Here is a 27,844-nt window from a genome sequence, read left to right as displayed (position 1 = left end):
TGTGTATTTTTAGTAGTTGGGAGATGATGTTTCTGATTGGACCACAAGGATCTACTTATATATGTGTGTGACCAAATTTTGGAAAATCACCCATATGGGTGCATTTGACACCTAAACTATTTAATGATCAAATCACAAACATTATAGTGCAAATCTACTTGTTAATGGTTGTAAGCCATTCTCAATACCTTAAATTACAAGAAAATTCTTGAAATATTTTTAAAACTGTGTCCTGCTCCTATTAGCAACCCACTAAACATGAAAATTCTAATTATTTCATGCACATCCATAAGGATAATTTTCCAAAATCCAGTCACATATATGATCCCAGTGAACTGCCCGCCATACTTCATCAAATTTACTGGAACTGCTTGGCAGCCCAGTGAGGTACATAATTATCACTTTTGACAGACACAGTAACAGCGATATATACTCCATAACTTTGCTTGTTACTTTTGTTTGTTGATGATAACTACTAGATTACTTGCTGACTTGCAACAAGAATGTTGAAGCACCTAACCAGCTTTACTATATCATAATCAGTTTTGAGAACTACTTTTCAAGTATTAACAGGACATATTGAAGAACTTTTCAAATATGTACAAAGTGCATTTACTCTCTTACAACTTACTTACCACGGCAAGGGTCTGCAATAGAGTAATTCAGAACTAGAATCCTTAAACAATTTCAAAGTGAAGTTTGATAATTATGTATATGTGACTGGATTTAGCAAAATCAACCATATGGGTGCAAGGGCCAAAACTGAGATAACACCACTTTACACCAGCATGAGGTTGCTGCACTATCAGGCTAATGATTTCCACATCAAACTTGCCTTCAACTTGTCAGGTCTGTTTTTGTTAGACTATTTTCTGGCAGCCTGTATAACCATGTCAGATGTCTGTGCAGGTCTGTAAACACTAGGGAAGTGTTGTAAAGGGTTCAAACACTCTGGACAGACGAGCAGGGAGCCGAGTGTGTGATGCGTGTCTGTTTTGTGAGATTTCAGTCTATTTCCTGCCTGCTTTGTGGTCTGGAGCCTTCAATTACCATCCTCATCCATTGTTTTTGTAGTCTTATCACTGGCCCACCCATTTTTGAGCACTCATGATACAGAAAAACCTACAGGAAACTCTACAAGGATCATCTTGGTCACCAGGTGCTCTTAAAGTTTACGAATTGCTCCATCTTTGGTGAAAAATCCATACGTGTAACTGCCAAGGCTGGTGAGTAACAATGCTTTGAATTATGATACGTTTTTTTCTCTGCATCAACAATACACCCAAATGGATGGTTTTTCAAAATCTAGTCACATAAATTACCTCTTTAACATCCAGTACTAGTCCTCCACAGTGGAAATTGTGATGTCTAGCAATGTAGTAGTGACCACAGAAAGCATGTGGCTTGAAAGATAAAGCTCGGAAGTCTGGGTGTGCTAATACGCCATAAATCATTTGTTACTGAAAGTTGGTTTTGCAAACTTCTCACAGTTGTAAGGCACACTTGTACTGGTCACAGAATTGTATTATGGTATTACACACTGTACATCATAACCACAATGAGGTACATGTTGGGATGTGATCATCAATAAACCAAGTTTTCTGCTTTCTTTAGTAAAATCAAGAGCTCATAATATTATAGAGGGAGGGAGAGTATCCAACTCTGTATTGCCTGGTCAAAACACACTGCGTTCAAAGATTGTTCGAATACTTCATGCAAATTTGTCACGTGGCATCACCTACTGAAGTGCATTGATAGGCATTGATTTATCAAAGGAAAGCATTCTTAGTACTTTGCTTATATAAAATCCGACACCCTTTCAGTAGCAATTTAATAAGATTTGATGTGATAGTCATTGCACTATCTTTGAACAGTGTGTTTTGACCAGGTAAGAGTGTTGGATACTCTTCCTCCCTCTATATATTATGTACCCTTGCATAAAATATGCAAAGAAACTGAACATAATTGCAATAGGCATAAATCCAGTCCAGTCCATTCTTGTTATCATTAATTACTTATTTATGTACAAAATTTCCAAGTGAGTGGTAGCCAGATTAGCCAAAACAAATTTTGAAACAAACAAACCATGTCCACTATTATACAACCAATGGTTAAATGGCATTTATATATGATGCTCCATTGTAGGGGCATATAGCTTATCACTAACTGTTAAAAGCTATACGACAAACACATAAACTTTGAAAACACTATTTTTGATCGTGATTTGATTTAATACATAGCTACATATTTAAATACAAATAATCATTAAAATAATTTGATCGTTATCAGTTGCACAATTTTCAATGCCTAGAATGCCAGTGTTGATGGTTATAATGACCATCAGTTCTTCTCCTTTGTGAATGCTGCTGTTGGTATTGTCTATCCCAGCCACCGCCATATTGTCTATTGTAGCCACCATCTGCTCTTTCCTGTAGTTCTGGTAACTGTTGGGGAATCTTCAGGAAAGTTCTGTCACTATCCTTCCATTGATTCTAACGTGCATAACAGATAATGACATATCTAAGTTAGTTACACACGTTACCTTCACTATCTCATTAAATCCGTTGGGTAGATCAAAAACTACTCCCTGTAACAAACAAAAGGATACGTAACTGTAAGTAGGGTAATGAGGAGGTTTTGTCAAAAGTAATTTAACAGTAGGAACCATTAGTGTGATTACAGGTAAAATACTACTAAGCTATCACAATAATGTGACCCGCTAAGCGAAAACCCAATTTATTTTACGTATAGCGAAAACCCAATGGGGAGTTAAGGTCTTACCTGTAGAATAATCTTGGAGAGCAGCCACAGCAAAACAATTGATTTGTACAGAACCATAGTGAAAATAAAATAAATACAGATGCCTATTTATGACAAAAGTGCAACAGCCTATGGAGTAAGGACTCGTCTCATTGCATCCTGGGAAATTCATCAAGGTATAGTTTAGCTCAAGCTTACTAGCACTACGGCGAAAACACAACTTAGATAAAATTGCATTTCACAACAATGTACACAAATACAGATTACTAAAGTTTGGTTAGAAATGAAACAAAAGATGTTCTAATATTCTACATGAACAAGATAAGTACTAATTTGAGTATTATTTCACTGTCTAGTCAATTTACACTCAGTGGGTCACATTTGGTCCAATAATATAAATGGAATGTTGTCAAAATCAAGTAGCAAATAACATTTACCATAATAGGAGTGCTAGAGCAGAGGAAGTTGTACACAAGAAGCTAAGAAATTTCATAATGAATGGCTTGCTTCATGTAGTAACGATGAAGGGACGTGCAATAGATTTAACTTTAGCTTCTATTTCTTCCTTCCTTAGATACAAACACTTGTATGTGGGGGTATTCTACACAACCCAGTTACACAAGGTCTCATATAACACTAATCGTATCCAGGGAATGAATGCCCACTTATTACCAAGCTTGATTTTAGCATTATAACTCCATGAGTATTACTCTTGTTTCAAGGTATGGTTATCTATACCTCACACCGGCTTTCAACTTATACCCATGAGCAAATTATCCCGGTCGTTTTTACATGAAGTGTCCTATGTGTAGCATGAGGATCTTTGTGGATTTAAAAACCAAGGCAAAACTGAGGGTTTTAATACACAAAGATACAAGGAAATGGTCTCTAACCAACCAGAACATTATAAGGGAACATAGGTAAAGTCATTGTGGGATGTTTTAAAATCATCAAGCGATATCGTTTAACATAAGTGCAGAAGACCGAACATGTTTTCATCAAAGAGCAGAAGAAATCAAACCCCTCACATCTTATCGCTGCTTTCCGAAGCTGGAATAATTGAAACCAACCAGTTGCTACCATTGTACGTGCCATGGCATCACAGCATTGTGAAGAACAGGTGCATTATTAAACAGTGTGAAGACACGGCTTGAGTAATTATGATGGTCACAAGTTGTTGGCTTATTAAGTATTTGTGGCACAACAGCAATATATCAGGCACGGTTTCGCATACAGACCACACCCACATTACAGATAAAATAATCATTCTACAAGGAAAGGTCTTTGGTAAAGTCCAACTACGGTTTAGTAGAAGACAAAACATCCATAAAACATTCTAGAAAACAAACAGAATATTCAACCGGACAAACATTGCTACAACGTTAAACAGTACCTCCTTTAATTGAATTGCTTTAGGCATGCTTATCATACAGTACGATAGTAGTGTATATGTGACCGTCTCAGCGAAAACCGGTATAGTTCACACAAGCATGCGTATTGAGAAAACCATACTTTAAAAATAATTCGTAAAAATATGCAAGTGTGTATCGGGCCAGTACTTGAAGAAGGAAGACTCAAATCAATTAAAACTATATACCATCTTATTCGCCTTGAGTTCGAAAATCTTTGTTTTGTTTTTGTAGCTTCAACGGTATGGGTGTCACGTGTGTTTGTTTACAATGCGGTAAACATAAACAAGATCGTCATTGTTTCTTCTACCAAACCGCCTTCTTACGCCTATGCGCAAGTGACTGCAAGGCTAAAACTAAACTTGGTTGATCTGCCAATCCATGGTGAATATTGTAAGCCAAATTCCAACTTTGTAGACTAATCCAAATGGAAGATATGACTGCGAATGCAAGTGCCTGTACTTTATTTTTAGTAGTCACATACAAATCGATTTCCTTGCTCTTTCTACTTTCTAGCGCTGTAATTTCAAAACTACACACCACAGAAGGCCGAAACTTTGGTGATCCGTTCCGTTGACACTGTAGATAATGGTGAGTGAATTTAAAAAATAATAAAAAAATTTAATTGTGCGAACAAGTGGGGTTTTTGCTGAGACAGTCACATATACAGTAGGGACCACAGAGGTTTGGGCGTGGCCCATGAAAAAACATCACTCAAAACCAGCCTCATTTTTCCCTGACAAGGATGAGGCTGTACAGGATTAACAAAAAAACTAAGCCCCAAGAGCCTTCAGATCAATGCGAAATGCTTTTCAACAAGTTTCTATGAAAATTTATTAAACGGAATTTTCTAGTATGTGTAACTCGATAATGGCTAAGGCTACGGGCTTGATTATTTACTGTTCAGCATCGCCTTTTGGCATACCGTAGTACATACAATGCATTCTTTATGGACTTACCAGTGTCCTCCTTTGTGTCCCATTCATCTTTGCTGACAGCAAAAGGTGTTGATTTGGTGGTAGCACGTGATGGCTTCACTTTGCAATGGAATTGTCCGTATTTTTCATAGTGGCTACTTTGATTGCAGAGGTACTTTTCGAACAGTTCTTGATTTGCACTGCTGTGCAACAGGTTGAACATAGCTGACAACGAAGCGTAATGGATACTTCACTTTTCAGACAATAATTGATAGCTGGAGCATGCGGTGCCATTTCTTTCTTTTAATGCAGTATGCATGGGTTCACCAGTCATTATAATTGTAATTTACAAAAAAAGTTAACAAGTACACAAAAAATTGGAATTTTCAACTAGAGTAGGGACCATAGCACATTGATAAATAGTACTGGAGTAGTGCACGATATTACATCACGGCAAAACACTTCTTATTGTTTTACTGTGATTTAATATTGGGCACTACTCCAACTTGTTTCAGTACTTTTTATCAATGTGCTATGGTTCCTATTCCAGTTGAAAATTCCTAATTTTTGTGTACTTGGATGGAATGGTCCAATTCATGTTGGCATGGGTAACTTTGCCCACTGCAAGCTATTAGCCTGTAATATGCTTGGGAGAGCATAGCACATCGATGATCAAAGTGAGGCCTTTCTGCTAGCAGGTTTTACGAACCTGCTAGCAGGTCTTCTGGACACACCATTAATCGTCTTCAAACCAAACTTGGTACTCCTACTTGGTACTAAAATTTGACTCCCTTTACATGTGCCAAACTTCAAGACAATTGGATAATGTGTTTGCCTTTAGTTTCTGTAAGAGTACAAAAGAAAAAGCAGAAACTGGCTGCTCCAACTGATTTGGCATTCTGGATAGCACTGAGCAGCATTGATATTTCATAAACGGTACGGTATTGTCAACTTGATAATGCGGTATAACTAAATTATTGGTCATTAGACCCTTTTGGTGGTGAATTTGGTGGATTTTGGAGGTGTCTAAGTTACTTAGACCCTTTTCATGTTTACTTAGACCCTTTCATGTTTACTTAGACCCTTTTCATGTTTATTACGTGCACCCGGACTGGTAGCGTTGGCAACGCATCGCCACCTGAAAATTAATTTTAAACCCGGTGGAGTAATGGCTTGTTTCTACTAATGAACGCTACATTTCTCTGTTACAAGCAGCTGTCAACAATGTTAAGGTACAACAACTACATAAAGGGTCTAAATAACTTAGACTTCAGACCACAGGGGTCTAAGTAATTTAGTAACCCTCAGGCCCTGTAGTAGCGCCTTCGCTTCGCTCAGGCGCCACGACACAGGGCCATCGGGTTACTAAATTACTTAGACCCCTGTGGTCTGAAGTCTAACTATTACTTAGTTTGATTCTATTTTGTAGACCTACAGTTCTAGATTTAGAGAAAGAAATTACACCAACCATAACCATTTTCACTAATGACAGAATTGTATTGAAAGCTGATTGCAATATTTACGGCAGCATGTTTCCACTAATATGTACCATAAGTACATTATTTCACACAGGGATATAATTTATACTATGGTAAACTTGGAATAATTGGTACATCATGTTGCTGTAGTGCACAATTAAGTTGTACATAATTATATTACAGATATCCTCTGCATTGAGTGGTATAATTACAAAGTTAAATAGAATTCACTCTCTTTTGTTGCCAAGGAAAATGCTTCATTCATAATTAAACTATGCAAGTGGGAGAGAATTTTTTTATTAGACTTGTAGAAGGCTTTGCTTTCACTTTCAGGTTCAGAAGGTTTCAAAGCCATTAAATTAGCAAACAAACTAGTGCAAGACTTCATAATATTATGAAGTCATGGTGGGTGAATATACTAAATAAGTGCTGAGGAAAACGGGAATTAGAAAGATTAGAATGAACATTCGTCTAAGGAAAAATGGATCCAGAAAAGTGTCCTACAAAGGTACAAACATCTCTGGGTTTCTTTAATGTACAAATACCACATAATATTATTTCACTGTTTGACTATGCTATTGGCACCGTGTTATTTGGTGACTATATAATTTATACAAGGTTTAATCTAAGCTCTACAGTGTGACTCTGCATGCATATTTACACTTAATGAAAGGGTAAGGAATCTAGAATTAAATAATGACATAATTATGCTGATTTGGAATAGGATATTTGAGTTATGTAAAAATTACTGTCCTTAAAATACCTGTATTTGCTTTAACTTTCACCTGTCTGTAGGCAAATGGACACAATCACGGACATGGCTACACTATAAACACACCGATACATTGACAGAATTCCAATATATATTATAGCAGCATAGCAAGTTTTCAAAGCACGTACACTACTTCATTTGACTAACTTTACTATCCTTGCACATTCTCATTCCTCTAATAGCATCCTTCAGCTCCAACGGAAAATGTTCTCTAATAACTTTCCACATGTACCCAGGTCCTCTGAACTCTGCTGAGCTACACAGATGGTATGTGGTGAAGCCCTACAGACACAATTTACATAAACATCATCCAAACCAAACTAATAATCCATCACAAAATTTACAAAGGATATTGAAATATATACAACAATAAGTGATCTTCATTTAACTGGAGTTCCTCACAATACCTCTTGTAATGGCAAGAGAACTCCAAGGATGAATAAAGTCAGATAGCACACAATTCATACCAGGAGTAGTTGGTAATTTATAACAACATCTACACTAGACAATTACTCTACTATGTTAAGTTTATATAATTACAGAGGGGTTGTGCACAACTTTAACCCTTAAACGCGCATGCAGGTTTTGAGAAATGCGTGTTTACCAAAATTGGTTTTATATTGAAAGTGGTGAGAGTTTGCTAAGCTGAATTAGCCTAACACCTTATATAAACAGAAAGTTTATTCGATAGGCTATCAGGGGAAGTTTAAATAACCACTGTAACAACAGGCGCTCACTTGTTATGAAGCGATGAAGAACAGCGTCTTGACTTTTCGCGATTTCGTATTCCTTCCGGTGGCAGCCATATTTGTAATTGGCTGAGTCACGTGACCCTTATATGGCCTGAGGCATAATTGAATGGCGAATCGATCGGCGTTTATTGCAGAACAATAGAATGAACTGGGAAGGAGATACGAGTCTTTTTCCAAAGGTATGTAAACAGTTTTACGTGTTCATTTCGTAAAAAGTTAGTTTCATGGCGAGTTTTGGCCCTGTGTTTCAGTGTAGGGTAAAACCCTACATATCATTTCATTCGCTATTACATCACGAATTAAATGATGGCAGTTGCGTAGCCATAGGGAAAATGGTTCGGAAGTTACAGCGCTTTGTTTACTGCCATGCGTGAGCGCCACTATAATGGCCTTTGCGCGTTTAAGGGTTAAGCAGTTTTTACCATTTGTGTCTATTTTGTATAGGTTATTCAGGCCATTTGTGACTGGATCTGCTAAAATCCCACATGTTTCAGATGGAAGATGGTTGGATATTGCATATTCAGTCACACGTGCATTGGCAAGTAGGTACACACAACTTTCTCAAAGTATATTGCTGTTAGTTTCACTCTGTAGTATAGCAATTCAACAGAGATTATTAGCATTACTACTAATCTGAGGTTTTCCTTATAAGGTTGGGCTGTCCACTAAACAGTTCCCCTCAATTATATCCAGCTATTTAGCATTTAATAACAAACATAAAACAATGTTCTTACTGGTTGTGAGGAGAGCAACGATCTTGACTTCATCTCAGTCACACCTGAGATGTAGGCTAATGCTGCAGACACAACTTCGACGGCTCCTCTCTCTTCTATCAACTTTTCAGCAGCAGTATTGAAGTAAGGAAGCACTGATGGAGACACTTTCTCTAGACATCTTAGACAAACAATTGACATATAAACAACAGATAAAAGTTGATATTTATTTTTGATGTTATGCTACTTCTAAAAACCAGGTGTCCATGCAGTTAATATTATCCCATTAGGTAATTAATCAACCATGTATTTATATTCATGCTACTGCTAATTAAATTCAGCTAGATAATTAGATTTGTAAATTTAGTGTATATTGTAATTCATGAATTATATTATAATTTGGTACATTGCTATGCACTGCAAAGGAAGCATGACTATAACAAACCACTTCAAACAATTACGTACAAAAATATCTTCTCAACTGTTTTATGTGTATCTATTGTGTTTTCCCACATAAATTGTTTAGAGAAAGCCTCAAGGGTGCCCTTCATTTTCGTTCATGTAAGTCTCCCCATTCTCTTAGAAGGAATTTGATAATTCTGGTATCCTACGAAGCCTATAATAGTATTACACTGTTTTTCCGTTGTACATGTATTTCGACCATATAGTCCATTAGGAAAGTTGTTCACAATGTGTTCTTTAACCTGTTTAACTCAAATTTTGAAGTAGCAGCCTCAACATAAAGTTTAACTTCTTAAAAGTGTAGTGCAATGTTTACAAAGCCTTCATTTCACATACAGTGTATGCAGGCTGCTTTTGACACAAAACTGTTTGCTCATGTGGACAAAATGACACACACACTTTTTCCAATACAATTACAGTAACCAGGCACATGCCCACAGCTGGCCAAAAGCTGGCTGCAGGGCGTGCACCTGGTTAAAAAGACTAAATGAATAGCTAGTACAGATATTTGTTATATGTGACCGTCTCAATGAAAACCTATCTAGTTTGCACAAGCATGCGTTTTGAGAAAAACGAAATTTTAAAAAATTGGTGAAATTACGCATGGTACATAGAAAATTTTATGCAAGTTTTAATCAAGCCATTACTCAGAGAAGGAAGACTCAAATCAATTAAACCTATACATCATCTGATTCGCCTACCCATGGGGAGTTCGTAGTAGGCGAGTTTGAAAATCTTTGTTTAATTTCTGTAGCCCCAATGGTTTGTGTGTCATGTGCATTTGATTACAATGCGGTAGACATAAACAAAATCGTTGCCATTGAAAAAATAAAACAGAAATTCAGAAGTTGTGCGAACTACATCAGTTTTCCCTGAGATGGTCACATATTCATTTCTTAAGTATTATCTTACAGACTATGATGATTTGTTACATCAAACAGCTGGTATACTTATACTTGACTTCATGGGCTACTGAGCATACATATTCCATATTTGGCAAGCAAATCTGACCATGCACATAATTTTGCCTTTTTTGATGTTTTTGAATTTCATTGGCTACCAATTCACTTCCTTTCCCACTAAGATCTAGTACATACACTCCACATATGGTAACGGTGGGTATATATCACCCAACCAAAAAGAATCATTCTTATAGCCATAGATAATATGAACTAATGTAGTTCTACAGCTACAATTGGATATGTTAATATGTACAGTAGTGTAACAATGAGGAGGAATGCCTACACATGTCAAAGAAGCCAGACAAATAGGCAGCCATATTAGGGCTAGTACAGTAGTTGTAGTGTTAGAAACACTATACATTATATAGCTATAAGGATAACTTACTTGATGCTGTCATCAGCAGCTGCTGTTATTATATCACCAGCTTGTGGGGCTCCAATGTATTGTATCTTAATGCCCTGCATATTTAAATAAGAGCTGTTAACTAAGATAAATCTAAACACAGTGAAAAATTGTGGAACATCTCACATGCACAGGGTTATTGCTGTTTAAGCTACACCTGAGTGAAACCATCCGTGCACAGACTATCGCATAGCGGGAAACTTTGGCAGTGATAACAGCTAGCTAAATTGAATTTGATAAACTCAAGTTCAATCTTCAGCTAAATGAAATGATAATGTCTGATGCTATGAGTTTAAATTTGCAGAAGTCTGTCTATAAGTTGTCAACTTATCCCCTAATATGGTACTACAATTTCATTTCAACTTGGATCGGTTCAATAGGTATGTTGAAATGACTGTAGGCTAGTTGAGCTCCCATATAATGAGTCAATTTTGGAGGAGAAATTTTTGAAGAACATCCAGGTAAAATTAATTTCAAAGGTTTTATTTTCAAATGTAAAGCCTAAGAATTATTTCTAACATGTGCAATTGCATAGTATCACAGTGTGTATTAAACTGGGAGACCTTGCATTAAGGGTGGTGACCACGTGATTGAAAGAGATGGTGATAAGGCGGTATCATTTCATGTCTGTGGACGGCTCCAGGAGTGATTGGTTTGCCAATGCAGTTTTAAAATAGCATCTTTTGACAAAGGGCTGGAGATCAGTTTTAAAATAGCCAAGACGCATCCGACACACTCAGACACTACAAAGTTCAAAATCAATTGTGGTATCCACATATATGCAGCGTACTAGCTTTATACTCGCAGCTTTATACTGTTACACGGTACAAGTTTCTGCTGATCTTTTGCAGTTCTGATACCACAAGAAAGCTTGGCACACAGGAAGTCCTCCATTTCAGAGGTTGCAGATGCAATAATTAGCAATTCAATTACCAACACATTTTTATGGATACATCTTTTATGGAGAGCTTCCTCAGAAGGACTTAACAAAGTAGCAATCCTGTTATTAATCTACCAGTACTGACCTAATCCAGTGAACTACTTAATTTGCTACCATACAGGGTGATGCTGTGGCTGAGCAGTAATGAACATCCTACTGGCTTCTTAAGGAAGTTCTACATATGGCTTAAGCATGTTGACTAAAGATAGTTACTGTACAATCAAAAAAGGAGTCTCGAATAATACTGGGCAAACTATCTCTATACAGACATATACTAACAGCATAGGGGTGACAATTGGTATCATCTGATATAGCTACGCCATTGTTGAATCATTGCTTTAATGACATAACACTTCTTGTACTACAGTTGTTTACAGTTGTAAAGATTGAGCCATGTGACCTTTCTAAATCTACCCGCCTAGATTTTAGAGTATTGGTGGATGAGAAACAAATAAGCATAGAAGAAATTAACTGCCGTACTAATTACATCGACTTACTGCACGATTTTCAACACTCCTAATGAGGTATTCTTGATTGGGTTTGTAGAACATGACACAGATGCCATTCCTACCGGCTCGGCCCGTCCTGCCAGAACGATGAATGTAAGCATCTAAGTCCTTGAAATGTGAAACAGAATACAAGATAACAATATCAAATGTGTGTAGTGTACAATGTGTGTACACTGTGTGTAGTAATGTGTGTATGTGTTGTGTGTACAGTTTCACAATTGAAATACTGAGATTGTGACCATACTACTGTATATTTGTGACCATCTATACTTTGCACAATACAATAATTATACTACACGTTCCATTTAGATGCATGTGTGCATCTGAAATGAATGGAAAGTTTAACAATGACATCTATCACACCTTAGGTGGCTCACATTGCACCACAAGATCTACTTCTGGAATATCCAGTCCCCTAGCAGCCACATCGGTTGCTACCAGACACCTGAATTTTCCCTCTCTAAAACTCTAAGATACGAACATCAACACAAACATATTAATCTCATTATGAATTATATATCACACAAGTGGTCCCCGTGAATATATGTACAGTACATAGACACAACAAAACCTAACACATACATAGATCAGAATTCACAAACCCATAGAGTAACACAAAACAAAATTTACTTTTAATGTTATTTCTCTTTGCTTCTGTGGAATATCTCCATGTAAGACTTGACAGTCCTGGACACACATACCATCATCACAACTATACAGTGAGGTAATGTCAATTACCTGTTTAAGGACAGCATTGAGAGCTAGTTCATTGGCTTCTATCTTTGTGGAAGTGAATACCATAGCTCTACCACTGTTACCGCTGTACACCTGAGTGGGTAATATCAGTATAACAACAGCAGTACAGGTACAGTATGATGAGGTATCCAACATTACCAATTGTTGACAGTTACTATAACAGTCAAGTACCACACTAGTGATATGATTTCTATGCATATCTTCATATATGAATTGACACATCTACTGCAACAATGAGTTAACCCAATGATAGCCAGATTATCAAGGACCACTGGCAGAATTGCTGAATCAAGTCACACTAACCATCCAATACACAGAACTACATGTGCTTGGTAACCATATATGTCTTAATACTTCATTAAGCACTGGAGGTTGACTATGTTGTTTTTGTTTACATTACAGTAACCGCAGCAAAATTTTCAAACAACAAAGTCTAAACTTCAGTAAAAACCACCTTGAACAAACAATGGAATCCAACTAACTATTTCAAAAATGCCTTACACTCCAAGAACTATTCTATACAGCTTACTTACAGTGCAAACCATTCCACAACTACACCCTATAGTTTGTGATTTGTTCTCTTTTGCTATTACGCATGCGTATATGCACACCATGCCACATCTGGGATAAAGCAGCTTACTTTACCTGTCTCCATTGATGTATAACACTTTAATACTTTTCAACCCACGAAAACAATTTAACTTGCAAATTATGAAAGGATATACTTTATGCTATTACTGCACATAATGCGCACTAGTCTGGGAAGGATCCAGTTATCCCAGAAACGACACATCTATGGGTGTGTCTGCTTCAGTACTAGCACATCTTGCTATGAAATGCATTTTACAAGTTACAGCGAGGCTAAATTTTGTTCTAAGGGTGAGTTATGATGCCCATGCCGCCATATACCGTTAATGAGTTAAGTATACCATGCTAATTTCTTTCTCACCATTACTTAACTAACACACACTACACTGAGAAGCTAAACTCATTTTTAACTCAGGTTACTGAACATGGGTAGGACCACTTTTACACAAATTAAAAAAATTGTTAATTTAGAAATGGAAGTAGGGATCAAGCGATAAAAACTACTGAAACAAGTGATTTGAATGATGGCAACTATTACAACATAGCTTTGTGGGGAAATCCTTACATTGGCATCTCACCACCTCACCATATATGTTCAATGCCAAAGTAGGAATTTCCCCACAAAGCTATGTTGTAATAGTTGCCATCATTCAAATCACTTGTTTCAGTAGTTTTTATCGCTTGATCCCTACTTCCATTTCTAAATTAACAATTTTTTTAATTCACTAGTTTGTTAACTTTTTGGTATAGGTATATAGCTATTATTGATCTTTGGCACTGACTGCTCTATTAGAGTATCTCGATCTTGCTGCTTGCTTTATGCAAGCTGCTCAATTACTAAATTGAAAGGCATGCAGGGTTTCTATCTCCTGTTTTCTACAATTAGTTACAGCTGGACCATTAATAATGGGCGTGGTCCACTGATCGTTAAGTACGAGCGCGCGCTCTGATTGATAAGGGCATGGCAGTGTGTTAGTATTGCACTTACTTCGCTAGGCTGTTTGATCGCTTTGCAAGTGTTGCTATACAGGCATCTACTTGCCCTTACAGTACGGAATCCGTTATTAGTTTTGTGGCGTCCGAATACGGCTGCTCTAAGGAAAGTGTCGATACGAATTATTAACGCCTCCGTGACTGGAAAAGAAGAAGACGATCCGTAATTGAAGATAAAAGGAAAGGCAAAGCGCAGAAGGCAGACACTTGTCGGAACCCGAAAAGGCACATCCCAGCAGCGAGTTAAATATTGTGGCAAAGAATGGTGATCCTTCGCTGCTTCGTTTGGCCTGTAGCCTTGCGAATGTGGTCAGGCTGGCAGGCTGACGAAAATTTCTGTTTTAGCGATTTTTTAGAAATAAAATTCCAGCACTTTTCTAGTCGTTTCCTGATATATAACACTAGAAATAGAGTTAGAAACTTGAAGACTCTTTAGTAAAAGGTTTATTTGCTGCGTGAGATATTTCTAGGATGATTTTTGAGGGATTGAAATTTGAGGCGCGCGCCAAATCCACCCGGATCCCTACTTAAGGGTGCTCGCTGATATTTGAAGCCGTTTAAGTGCCAGCCCAGAAACCACATGCGGCTATTACATCATAATTGGCATTACTACGCATACTTGTAGTATCCGTGTTAAGTGGACATGTTTTGCACCAGAGAACACGAGGAAGAATAGCTCGAAGAATAGCATGTTATTTCGCTTTAGAATCGTCACTGAAGTGTTAGCAAATGATTGTCTGATGGATCAACAGTTATGAATTAATTTAAAAGTAAGTGTTATTTAAGGCAACAAGTGTGAACGCACTTTTCGCTTGTAGGCAACATGCGTTCGTGCCTTGTTTTCTCGAGTGATAGGGTATGCTGGTAGTTAGTATTGTAATTGTAAGCTGCTTATGTAGGGGACAATGTTACCAGCTGGAATCACAAGGCGTTACAAGCTGATGATGATGGCGTGCCTAGCGTAACCTATCCAAGAGCGACTTGGAGACTCCAGGCGGAGCAAGAAGCTGTTCCTGTGTGTGAAGAAGAGAAAACAGAGCTTTTTGTGTTTAGAACAGCGTTTATGACATGTTATTTTGAAAAGTTGGTGATTGCGGTCAATAGGAATTTGTGTGGTTATTGTATCAATAATGTTGGGCGCACGCAATCTTTACACATGTTTACTAAAAATAAAACTAGTTTTTAAGTGATACCCGTGAAGGCTTCAAAGTTTGTAGGGAGATTCGCTGATAAATTCTCCAGAGGTCTATGTTTAGATTTTGTCCGTAGCGTTATGGCTTCACGAGTTACGGCACCGAGAACATGAGGTTTTGAATGGTGTAGCACACTTTTAGTACTAACTTAAGTTCTATGTACGCTGTGTACTAATACTAAACATAGAGTTGTGAGTTATAAGCTGAAGTTTGTTCAACGTGGTTTCCAGTGCGCTACTGCGAAAAATGGAGGACTAGTTTCGATTTAAGCGCTTCATAAAGAACTACGCATAGTTATAAAATGGTATAGGCTAGAAGAATTCTGTTTGGTTTGTGTTGAAGAGAAAGAGAAGCACTTCCAACGCAAGTAGCATATGGATTCATTTTATACATTATGTGAGTATTAGCAACAATACAAAAAATGCATGTTGTATGGCTTCAAATAGCCGCGAGCACCCTTAAACAGTACTATTGTACTGTTTGATTAGTAAGAATGTGGTCATAAAACATTGTCAATTCAACAAGCAGAAGTGCTAAAATAAATTAGACTATGGTATGGCTCACTTGCAGGTTTACTAAATCACTTAGTCACCTGACATGCTCACTTAGTCACCTACACATGTTCACTTAGTAACCCGCCCTCAAACAATTTTGTACATGATAAATAATTATAACAAAAGGCACACTGCAGTACTTGATAGTACTGTAATGCTCTTCTTCTCCGTGTTCCGCAAATAATTCTGGACAAATAGTAGACTAAGCGGCATATCTACTGTAGCTCTAGCCGTTACTTTGGTTACCAGTCAAATAATTATTTTTGTGGGCGCTGTAACTTAGTGTTGCCACGATATATCGATACATCGATACTACTTATCGATAGTATCGATATAACAAGGTGGTGATATGATATGATATACCAATCAGTTATAATTTTACTTAGCCAAAACTTGTATTTTTTTATCTATTGTCTGTATGTTTTCTATTTGTATGCTTGTATGTATTCTATCTCTTTTCACCAGTGCATATTTATCATCAACCATTTATACCTTAGTTGTCACCTATTCATATCTATGTGAAATCACTTACAATTTCATCTCTATCATTGTGATCACTAATACTTCCTGTCCTACTGATGGCTTCACTTTGTTCGCTGGAAGCATCATCAAACTGTTCTTCATCAACCCTCTCTTCAGTAGTAGGATCGTTCATGTCTTCAGTAGAAGGATTGTCCCTGTTTTCAATATCATCTCTGTCCTCATTCAGGTCATCAGCAGCATCCCAAGCGTCTGCCACTGGTTCGAGTACAGCTTCAGCTTCCAATTCGCTTCAACGGAGAACAGGCTCGCCCAAGTAGGCATATATCTCTTCTCCTTCATTATCGTCGCTCTCATCACTGCTGAATCCATCATCAAGAAGAGTATCGAGAACGTCTGTTACGGAAAGTCGGGATGCCATTATGTCATTTACGCGCAAAATGCGAATCGCTTTGCGGGAAGGACCATTTATCCTAGTAACCAAAGGGGTGTGGTCGTACAAATCTTAGTACACGTGCGTCGGCCCTTATGGAGCTGCTTTATGGTTAAACTAGCGTGCTTTGCCAAATCATGTGGATTTCTAGGCGGCTACCGCCGTTAATGGGTTAAGGGTGCTCGCTGATATTTGAAGCCGTTTAAGTGCCAGCCCAGAAACCACATGCAGCTATTGCATCATAATTGGCATTACTACACATACTTGTAGTATCTGTGTTAAGTGGACATGTTTTGCGCCAGAGAATGTTTTTTTGCTTTTAGAATCGTCACTGAAGTGTTAGCAAATGATTGTCTGATGGATCAACAGTTATGAATTAATCTAAAAGTAAGTGTTATTTAAGGTAACAAGTGTGAACGCACTTTTCGCTTGTAGGCAACATGCATTCATGCCTTGTTTTCTCGAGTGATAGGGTATGCTGGTAGTTAGTATTGTAATTGTAAGCTGCTTATGTAGGGGACAATGTTACCAGCTGGAATCACAAGGCGTTACAAGCTGCTGATGATGGGTGCCTATCGTAACCTATCCAAGAGCGACTTGGAGACTCCAGACGGAGCAAGAAGCTGTTCCTGTGTGTGAAGAAGAGAAAACAGAGCCTTTTGTGTTTAGAACAGCGTTTATGACATGTTATTTTGAAAAGTTGGTGATCGTGGTCAATAGGAATTTGTGTGGTTATTGTATCAATAATGTTGGGCACACACAATCTTTGCACATGTTTACTAAAACCTCCCTCCAGTTGGAGCATATATTTACATTAAATGGTTGGAACCAGGTGATGAACTCCCGGGGTGGTACAACGCACAAGTTAGTGAATACAACCTGGATGGTTCATGTAAAGTAGTCTATGATGATACTTCTTCAGTGATTGTTTCTGAAATTGTCTTGCTTGAAGAAGTTGAATGGCTACCCTGTAACAAGCGTTCAGCTCGGTTTGTTTCACTGTCAACAGGACCTAAACAGTTGAAGCCTCGATGGAAATCAGAGCTTAAGACCGCTACATCTTCAGAACATTCTACCAAGGCATATGCCGATGACGCAACTTTAATCTCTACATCTAAAGAAGTTCACACTAAAGTGCTAACTGAAATAGACTCGAAAGCTGGTGATGTTGGCTTAAAACTGAAGCCATCTAAATGTGTTTCCTTATTGTTTGATGGCACAAAATTTTGTTCTTGTGGAATAACTCTATCTGGTGGTACTACCAAAACTATCTTAGATGGCCCGACCAAATTTTTGGGGAAGTTGATTGGAGTTTCTGCTCATGCTACCAAAAGTGCTTCTGGCAAAGCTATGTTTGCTAGGTTCTCTGACCTTATACAGAAAGTTGATAGTTTGCCATTAAGACTTGAGTACCAAGTATGGATTTATAGGAATTATGTTCTCTCAATCATCAGATTCCATCTCACTGTTGATAGTGTTGGACCATCCACTATCATTAAAATGGAAAATCTAGCTACTAAATACCTGAAACGTTGGCTCTGTTTACCTCGCAGTGCCACTCGTGTGATCTTGAACTATCCAGGTGTTTGCTGTCCTAGTGTGCGTTCAATTTCAAAGCAGTGTAAACTTAGTTTACTTGCCAACATCTCCTCCTCATCAGATCCGATGATTAAGGAGTTGGCCTTACAAGTGGATCTTTCCTCCAATTTCCTCCAGATTAACAGTTCTCATCAGGAGTTACTCAATGAAGCCAGAGCTCAACTGGACTCTATTCCTACGGCTCGCAAGCTCTACACAGCTAGCAAACACCTTGCCATTTCTAGAGAATTGACACTATGCAAAGAGAAGCTGGACACTCTCTCTGTTCAATGTAAATTTGAATCAAGTGCTGTTCTGGAAGCTGACTCTAAGCTGTGGAATCGACTCCTGTTGGGTTTTCATCCAGGCCAGCTTTCGTTTGTGCTGCGAGCTTCATCAGATACATTACCAACTCCGTTAAATTTACGTCGCTGGCATATACAAACTGGTGCAACTTGTTCACTTTGTTTGTCACCTCGTCCAACTTGTCACCATGTGCTAAATGGGTGTCCTGTGGCTTTGCAGCAAGGCAGGTTTACTTTTCGTCATGATGCTGTTTTATTATGTTTGATGTCTGAGTTGCAAGCTTGTTTGGATAATGTAGAAATATTTGCTGATTTGGATGGCAAACGTGCGTCTGACTCTCCTCCTGCCACCATTCCCCCTGCTGTACTAGTGCGTTCTCACCGACCTGACATTGTTATATATAATGCAGAAATGAAATCTGTTGTACTTCTGGAACTTACCTGCCCATTTAATTCTCGTGCTGACCTTTCTGCTGCACGAGAACGTAAGCAGGAGAAGCCAGAATATCTGCAAATTATTGCTGAGCTTGACCGCTTGGGTTTTGTTAGTCATTACCACACAGTTGAAATTGGTTGCCTTGGCCATTACCTTACAGAGACAGTAACATCTATGAAAAGAGTTTCAAATTTGAGTTTTTCCAAGACGAAAGCATTGCTTGATAGAGCAGCTGCTGTGGCTATAACTTCCTCTCAGAGAATCTTTTATGCACGTAGTAATCCAACCTGGACACTTTAAGTTAAGTTTTGTAGTTAATTATTTTTGTATGTATCCTTGCCATGCCTACGCGGATCTTATCTTTGTAGTCGCATGTGTCCGAGGCTCTGTATGTAATTTTGTCATTTCATCATTATTCTGATGGTTTCAAAAAAAAAACAAAAAAAAACTAGTTTTTGAGTGATAGCCGTGAAGGTTTCAAATTTTGTAGGGAGATTCGCTGATAAATTCTCCAGAGGTCTATGTTTAGATTTTGTCCGTAGCATTATGGCTTCATGAGTTACGGCACCGAGAACATGAGGTTTTGAATGGTGTAGCACACTTTTAGTACTAACTTAAGTTCTATGTACGCTGTGTACTAATACTAAACATAGAGTTGTGAGTTATAAGCTGAAGTTTGTTCAACGTGGTTTCCAGTGCGCTACTGTGAAAAATGGAGGACTAGTTTCGATTTAAGCGCTTCATAAAGACCTATGCATAGTTATAAAATGGTATAGGCTAGAAGAATTCTGTTTGGTTTGTGTTGAAGAGAAAGAGAAGCACTTCCAACGTAAGTAGCATATGGATTCATTTTATACATTATGTGAGTATTAGCAACAATACAAAAATTGCATGTTGTATGGCTTCAGATAGCCGCGAGCACCCTTAATGCCTTTAATAGCTGTCCAGAGTATTTTGATTTTCAATACCCCTCAGTCTGTTTTTATTGGAAAACAAAATTAAAAAGTCACACACGAGAGGGGTCCATTCATGCTACTTTTTATCCATAAACAAAATAATAATATTATAGTATGTATGCGTTGAGCTGGATCCTCAAAAACATTTAGTAACTCATGGATAGAATTACACACAATCTTGAAATATGGTACTTGTAGTACTGTTTGACCCGCTAAAATATTTCAAAATCTTTTTGTTTAAATGTCTGACATAATATTTACGGCCAGTCAAAATTTTTACCATACATTTCCTACAGGAAGCCATAAAATATAGTGTCTTTCCCAAACTTGTAATGGAGCCAAACTGTCCATGTTTGCTGTTGACACCTTTTGCCATCACCATTAATCATCTGGTTGGCTGAAATGTTTACTCTCTTGAGAAAAAAACAAATTTTAATTTTTAGCTGTTTTTCAGGATCCAGCTCAACTTGTACATACCATAGGAAGAATAATAGTAATACAAACAAAACAGCAAATTTCAGTTTATATACTAGCTGTTTCTCTCTACTTGATACTCACTAGTGAACCTATACTTTTTGCAAAGAAGCATCACAGTTGTTGAGAGTTGAAGGATTCCTTATGAGGCAATTTTTAGGTGTGCGTTCTATTAGGATTTCTGCAAAAAAACATAGGTGAGGTTGGACACGATTCAAGTGCCCCTAAAAAAATTTATTCGAAACTCGTTTTATTGAAGAGGTTTATACATCGATCTCAGTTTAATTCGGTAAAGTATCATTGTTCTGATTATAGAATACGTACATGACAATTCTGGATAAGTTCTATACACCAAACCGTAACTTATTACTTTCACCCCAATCACCAAGCGCTTTTACAAAACAAAGTATATCACCTTGAAGCTTAAGCACAATCTGAATATCTAATCAACCCCAGTCAACCCCATCGTTTTTTAAATTTGTATTGTGACTATTGAGGGTCACGTGAAATAGCAAATAAAACAATGCAATTAGGGGCAATATATTTATATGGCGCTTAGAGTGTGTCCAACCTCCTCTGGGTGATCCCTATAGTGAATCCACTATCGTGGTTCATGGTAAGCACACAAACTGATTACAAATATACTAAGATTAGCCTGATCCTTGAAACACATTGTACACTCAAGACTGTGGTTGCAAGTAATGATGCAAGTTTAAATGATAAAGGCTGTACCTTCCAACAGTACAGGTAAGCACCTCACAACTATAGTGCTACTTCGTAACAAAAACTGTTCAGATAGTGACAGTTCAGTTAGTAATTGAAGTCCACCATTTAACAATTCCAATAGAACATACACTCTTCAAATAGACACCTGTTTACAAAATATTCTCCGATGAATAAGCAAAAAAAAAATTGTGGGTGTGTAGATGTGTCATCCCTAAACTAACACAAAGCAGTTGTTTGCTTTTATAAGATCACAAAGTAAGTTGTACAGTTACAGTTTACAAGAGGTCACAGCACTCTACTAGATAATACTACTCTTATAGAACAATCATTTGATGAGCAGTTAAACGGAATTCTGGACAAGTTCCACTAGGTAAGTACTCTAGTGAACCAGACACCACACTGTATTACATCACCATACAGATCATGTGGGATACACTGGGCTGTTTACCAGCAGATTTTCATGAGAACATGTACAATTGCTATAACAGTGGACCTTTCATTGTCACACTGTATTGTATAGTACAGATTGTGGAGGTTTGGGCTTTCTTGCCCAAAAACCAGCCTCATCTTTCCTTCATGACAACTTGACAGTATTGGTTAGGCATAACAAAGCTCAAAAATGTCTTCAGAGCAACCCCAATTTCTATTTTTAAAAAACAATTTTACAGAATTGTCTACTAACTGACTGTCTGACCAACATATGCCTCCAGCCAAGCATAACTCAACTATGGATAAGGCTACAGGCTTGATTTCTTCACTCATCAATGTAGCTTTAGCCTGTATGCCTTTTTGCCAACCACAGAAGTTGCAATGCATCCGTCACGGACTTACCTTTGTGTCCCTTTCTCTCTCCATTACCGTGTAGTAAAGTATCATGGCTTCGGTGCTTTAATTTCTGTAGTGTGACTGGATTGATTGCAACCACGCTTCTCATACTGTTCTTCATTTGTAATGCTGCATAACAGGTGGAACTGAAATGGAATGGCCACTCCATGTTTCAGTAATTGATAGTTGGAGGGGGACACACACACGTTTGGTTGTAATTTCTATAGTAATGGATTAATTGCCATGGCACTTCTTGCACTGCTCTTTGTTTTTAATGCTGTATAACAGGTGGAACACAGGTGTAGCAGAAACTGAAGCAGAATGACCACTTCGTGTTTTAGTAGTTGATAGTCAGGGCACACATTCAGTCTCACAGTTCTTTCTTTTAATGTGGCATGTGATGGTTCACTAGCAATGAATTATGTTATTCCAAAAAGTTTTAAAAACTGTAAGGAAAATTACACTTGAGCAGGGATCATACAAATAAAAAAAAATTACACAAGGGAGGTCATCTACACCTGCAGCTACGTATACTTAATCCCTACTTCACAGGCTGTACAAAACTGTTAAATGTCCACTAGTAAAGCTACAGGTGCAGATGACCTACCATGTCTCATTGCTTTTTAATCGAATGTAAAATTTCTAAATTTTCCCTACACAAGCTACATAGTAGCAGTATTACATGCTACTGGGAACTCAACATACAGCACTGTACAACATATTACCTGAAGAATATCCGCAATTGTTGCAGCTCTCTCCAAGTATGGGCACTTGATGGCTTTGTGCTACGAATGACACTAGTAAAGATATATCATTGAACTAACACAAACTGTACCTCCACAGCAATAGCAGTTTTCACTTTGTCACGTCCGATCATATCAACAACTTCCTTGTCTGGGTTCATGTATTTGCTGGCTGTCTTGTTCACCCAGGCAGGAATGGTGGCAGAGAATAGGAGAAGTTGAGGCTTCATTTGTCCTATAAGATTATTTGAAAAGGTTACATACATATATAGTACTTTTATTGACCCATTAAATGGCCGGGTACAAAATGATTGGCATACATCTACTGCTCGATACAACACTTAATCCCTGTATGGTGGCCCATTTTGTATTAATTATACAATGTTGGCTTAGTGCATGTAGGGGGTATGGGTTTCCAGAAACCACCTTTGAAAGCAAACTCTCAGTTATCTGGGTGTCAGCACCAGAGTTTACCATATTTCCTCTAGATGTGCACTAATTAGAATGAAACACAACCCATTTTTTGCTATAAGCAATAATAGTTAATATTGTCAAGGTGTCTATGCTTATTGTGAGAATAGAATATATTGATGCATTGAGGCCATTTATATGGCAGACACACAACACAATAATTAACTCAGTACCACTTGTATCCACTGTGTTGAATGAAGATATCCAACAAACAAATTGCTATAGCCACCAGATGAATGTCGGTCTTGAGAAAAACAAAGCCAGCTTATAATATATTATACAATCAAGTTCAACTCGTTAGTGATAAACAACATGTGCAGTAATCCATTGTCTGTCTTTACTGATGTGTACCAGTTAGCCAGTTGGATGCAGTGCCAAGATGGCCACCTGGGACCATGCTTGGGAATCACCATAATGCTTGCTTAACCACCACAAAGCGAACTACAAAATAACTGAAAATTGGGCAGTGGCTATGTATCATAATATGTTACGTAACTACTTCATTCAGTATTATTCTTGGAAAAGCTTTATATAGCAGTCTCTTCTTGAGATCAACATATAGTACACTAGCTAATAGATACAGTACTTACCCTAATAGAACTGTAAAGCATCTATCTATTTTTCAAAATTTCCCTCGAGGAGTATCCCAGATCCTCCTACATTGGCATGTGGCTGTATCCTGCAAGCCTGCTAATACAACACTGGTGGAAACCCCTTTGAAAAAAAATCCTGCGTATGCCCCCTGGCTTAGTGGTTGTAATAAAACCAGTGACTTGCCAACAGCAGCTCAACAACAGCGTTTTCATTACACCACCCCATTAACACTATCCCAGGAATGAAGTATTGTGAAAAGTGTACAATCAATACCTAGATTCTACACATTGATTCAGTTAGAACTGGATCTAGGGAGTAAAAGCCTGGGCTTGTATTGTAATACAAGGTGGGTGAAGGTGCCTACTAAGTCACATATAAGATACAAACACAGCACATACTGTTGTGGAACACTTCATCAAGAACTTCTTCAACAGACTCAGCAAACCCTCTCTCTAACATCTGGTCAGCTTCATCCAGTACCATATGACTACACAGTGAGACACACACAATCATCCCACTGTGCTACGTGACACAATGACAAACTGAATAATTACCAAGCTCTGTGGAATAGCTTAAAACAGAGCCACCTGTTTTCAATCCCAAAAATTTCCCACTGATCATGAGAATTTACTCCACAATTAGCTTGCTGTTTACTTAAAGTACATACAGAATTACTAAGGAGTAGAAAAACTGTGGCACTGGAAAGCTCAGTGAAGCACTATTTAACTTGTAAATTTACTGAGAAAATGTAGAAGACTATTTGACAAAGTACAGGTACATGTAGTACTCATATGACAATCATTATGTGGTGACATACTTCACAGATTTCAGGCTGAGAGTTCCTCGGTGCATGTGATCCAGTATTCTACCAGGAGTACCCACTAAAATATCCAGACCAGATCGAAGGGCATACTCTACATCAATAACACAAAACAGTTCAAAGCAATAATTTATATACCTTGCTGCTGATGGAAAAACACAAGAGCAGCATGTAAAGGACACACTGCCGTTAAATATATTACTCAGACTGGAATACAGTATTTAAAGACTGCTGTTATTCAAATGATATCCGAATTCTACATTAATTTTATGTACTGTCTAAATACCTTGAGGCTCATACATTGCCCCTCCATAAATACATGTAATAGACAACTTGGTTGTCAATGCCTTGAACTCGTCGGCTACCTACAGAAACAAAATATACAATGAATGAAAAATCAACTAACTCCTATTGCTGAGCTACAAGACAGAAATGTATATATAAATAAATAAAATCACAAATGAGACCATGGACAATGCCCATTACTAGACTCCACAGTATATAGACATCTTGACACTACTCACAAGAGTTGATGGTCTCATTTGATAAGCATGTACATATGATCCTAAAACATCCTCACATACCTGTATTGCCAGTTCTCTAGTTGGAGCCATCACCAATACCTGAAGTATACAAACATCATAAGAGTTGCAGTGAAGGTGTTATTAGATGTCAAATGTATGGTCAACGCAATATGCAGGTATCACACAATGTCCACCCACATCCAAGAATGACCACACTGTTAATATACCTCATCACCCTGTACAACACTCATTAACCACTGGTGGTCTAGTGTAGTACTGAGAATCAGAGGAATGTGAATACATCCCACACAAACACACTAAACCACACACAAACACACTATAATACACACAAGCTAAAACAATATAAACCAACCAGTGGTGGCCTTCCACGAATGTCACGTAATTCATTATCATCACTAGTAAGCTTCTCAACAAGTGGTAGGGCAAAAGACAGCTACACAAATACAAAAAGGTCAGTTGGTGAGTGCAACACAATTAGCTACACAATTTGAACCCACATCATACATGTTAACCAGCTTACTGTTTTCCCTGTGCCAGTTCCTATAAATCCAAGATATAAAACCATAACATGATACATTTATCAACGTACTTGCTTGTCCAATCACATCCTTGCCATCATAGACATGATCATAAGAAGAGTATTGAATGGGGAACAAGTATTTGATGCCTCGACCTGTAAGACAAGTGTAAACAGCTTTCTCAAAGCATACTGACACTCACTCTTTAGTGATTTTCTTGTGACTTTTGAAATTCTGAATTTAGATAATTTTCCCAACTTCTTATGCTCGGCTTCGTCAGTTAATTTGGGTCTTTTCGGAGTCATTTCAGGTGAGACATCTTCGCACACTCTCTAGCAAACACACAAGCTACATAAAAGACAGCGTAATATACCAGTACCTTTCTACTCATGATTTCTCACACGTGGTTTAAATTAATTGTGCATTAAATAGACTACATTACGAAATAATAAATAATTATTTTTGTACATAAATCGGAAATACGGTAACCAACTTCCTCTTTCAGGTGTGTAGTGTAAAGTTCACTTGTTGAGTAAAGGTCAAGAAGATGACTCACTCTCATCTTACAGAAGCAGAGAAGAAGGAGCTTAATGATGTCGCTAAAGCTATTGTTGCTCCAGGCAAGGGCATTTTGGCTGCGGATGAAAGCGTAGGAACGATGGGCAAGCGGTTAGCCAACATTGGTGTGGAGAACACTGACGAAAACCGCAGGGCTTACAGAGAGGTACTGTTTACTACAGACAAGAAAGTTGGCACTAACCTAGGAGGTGTTATCTTGTTCCATGAAACAGTTTACCAGAAGACAACCGATGGCGTTCCTTTTATTAAGCTAATAAAGGACATGGGTGCCATTCCAGGAATAAAAGTTGACAAAGGTGTTGTTCCTCTAGCAGGAACTAATGGAGAAACCACTACACAAGGCTTGGATGGACTAGCTGAAAGGTGCAAGGAATACAGGAAGGAGGGCTGCATGTTTGCCAAGTGGCGTTGTGTTTTGAAGATTGGAGATGGCATGCCATCACAACTAGCTGTCATGGAAAACGCAAATGTGCTTGCGAGGTATGCATCCATCTGCCAAGCCAATGGCATAGTACCAATTGTGGAGCCAGAAATCCTTACTGATGGGAACCATGACTTGGAAGCATGCATTGAGGCATCTCAGAGAGTTCTATCTGCTGTATACAAAGCACTGTTGGATCATCACGTCTACTTGGAAGGTACTCTACTCAAACCCAACATGGTTCTACCGGGCCACAGTTGTGAAAAGAAATACACGCCGGAACAAGTTGCTGCTGCCACAGTGACCGTCTTTCAACGTACAATCCCAGTTGCTGTTCCTGGAGTGACCTTTTTGTCTGGCGGACAATCTGAGGTTGTAGCCACTGTTCATTTAGATGCTATTAACAAGTACAAGGCATGTAAGCCATGGGCACTCACATTTTCATATGGACGTGCACTTCAAGCCAGTGTCTTGGAAGCATGGAAGGGCAAGAAAGAAAATGTCCCTGCTGCCCAAGATGCTCTTATTCATCGTGCCAAGTGCAATGGGCTAGCAAGTGTTGGAAAGTACGAGGGAGAAGACGCAGCATCGACAGCTGGAGGAAAGGATCTTTTTGTGGCTGATCATCAGTATTAGACAATACTTCATTTATTCAGAACTGGAGAATGCAACTCTGTAGCATATGTAGAATTATCACATTCTTTATGCAACTCTATAGCATGTGTAGAATTATCACGTTCTTTGCATTAAATGTCAACAGACTCGTCAACAGATAAAGC

At 38.1% G+C, this 27,844-nt stretch overlaps 2 protein-coding genes and 1 long non-coding RNA gene across 4 annotated transcripts; 2 read left to right on the top strand and 1 right to left on the bottom strand.

The window, feature by feature from the left end:
• Positions 1–2,194: 2,194 nt before the first annotated feature.
• Positions 2,195–26,546, bottom strand: LOC136244994 (nucleolar RNA helicase 2-like). Of its 2 annotated transcripts, XM_066036522.1 has the most exons (20): positions 26,445–26,546; positions 26,268–26,397; positions 26,137–26,220; positions 26,068–26,087; positions 25,900–25,980; positions 25,587–25,625; positions 25,289–25,367; positions 25,000–25,096; positions 24,581–24,669; positions 23,210–23,352; positions 23,100–23,159; positions 12,816–12,905; positions 12,708–12,764; positions 12,441–12,545; positions 12,066–12,185; positions 10,611–10,684; positions 8,823–8,982; positions 7,484–7,618; positions 2,543–2,587; positions 2,195–2,492 (listed from the first exon to the last, which is right to left on the bottom strand). In XM_066036522.1, exons 1-20 carry the CDS (start codon positions 26,454–26,456, stop codon positions 2,301–2,303), a joined length of 1,812 nt encoding a protein of 603 aa, XP_065892594.1. In that variant the 5' UTR covers positions 26,457–26,546; the 3' UTR covers positions 2,195–2,300. The 2 variants fall into 2 exon arrangements, with proteins under 2 accessions (XP_065892594.1, XP_065892593.1); XM_066036521.1 differs by having other exon boundaries at positions 12,708–12,905.
• LOC136244703 (uncharacterized) lies at positions 14,946–15,592 on the top strand. Its single transcript, XR_010695531.1, has 2 exons — positions 14,946–15,184; positions 15,314–15,592. It is a non-coding gene; the product is annotated as an uncharacterized lncRNA (long non-coding RNA).
• Positions 26,545–27,822, top strand: LOC136244996 (fructose-bisphosphate aldolase C-like). The gene has a single exon (XM_066036525.1). It carries the CDS (start codon positions 26,613–26,615, stop codon positions 27,699–27,701), a length of 1,089 nt encoding a protein of 362 aa, XP_065892597.1. The 5' UTR covers positions 26,545–26,612; the 3' UTR covers positions 27,702–27,822.
• The last annotated feature ends 22 nt before the right edge of the window (positions 27,823–27,844 follow it).

The sequence above is a fragment of the Dysidea avara genome, chromosome 14 (genome assembly GCF_963678975.1).
Source record: "Dysidea avara chromosome 14, odDysAvar1.4, whole genome shotgun sequence".
In the NCBI taxonomy this organism is placed as follows: Eukaryota; Metazoa; Porifera; class Demospongiae; order Dictyoceratida; family Dysideidae; genus Dysidea; species Dysidea avara.
The sequence above is the reverse complement of the archived record's forward strand: the minus strand, read 5'-3'. Positions and strand labels throughout refer to the sequence as shown.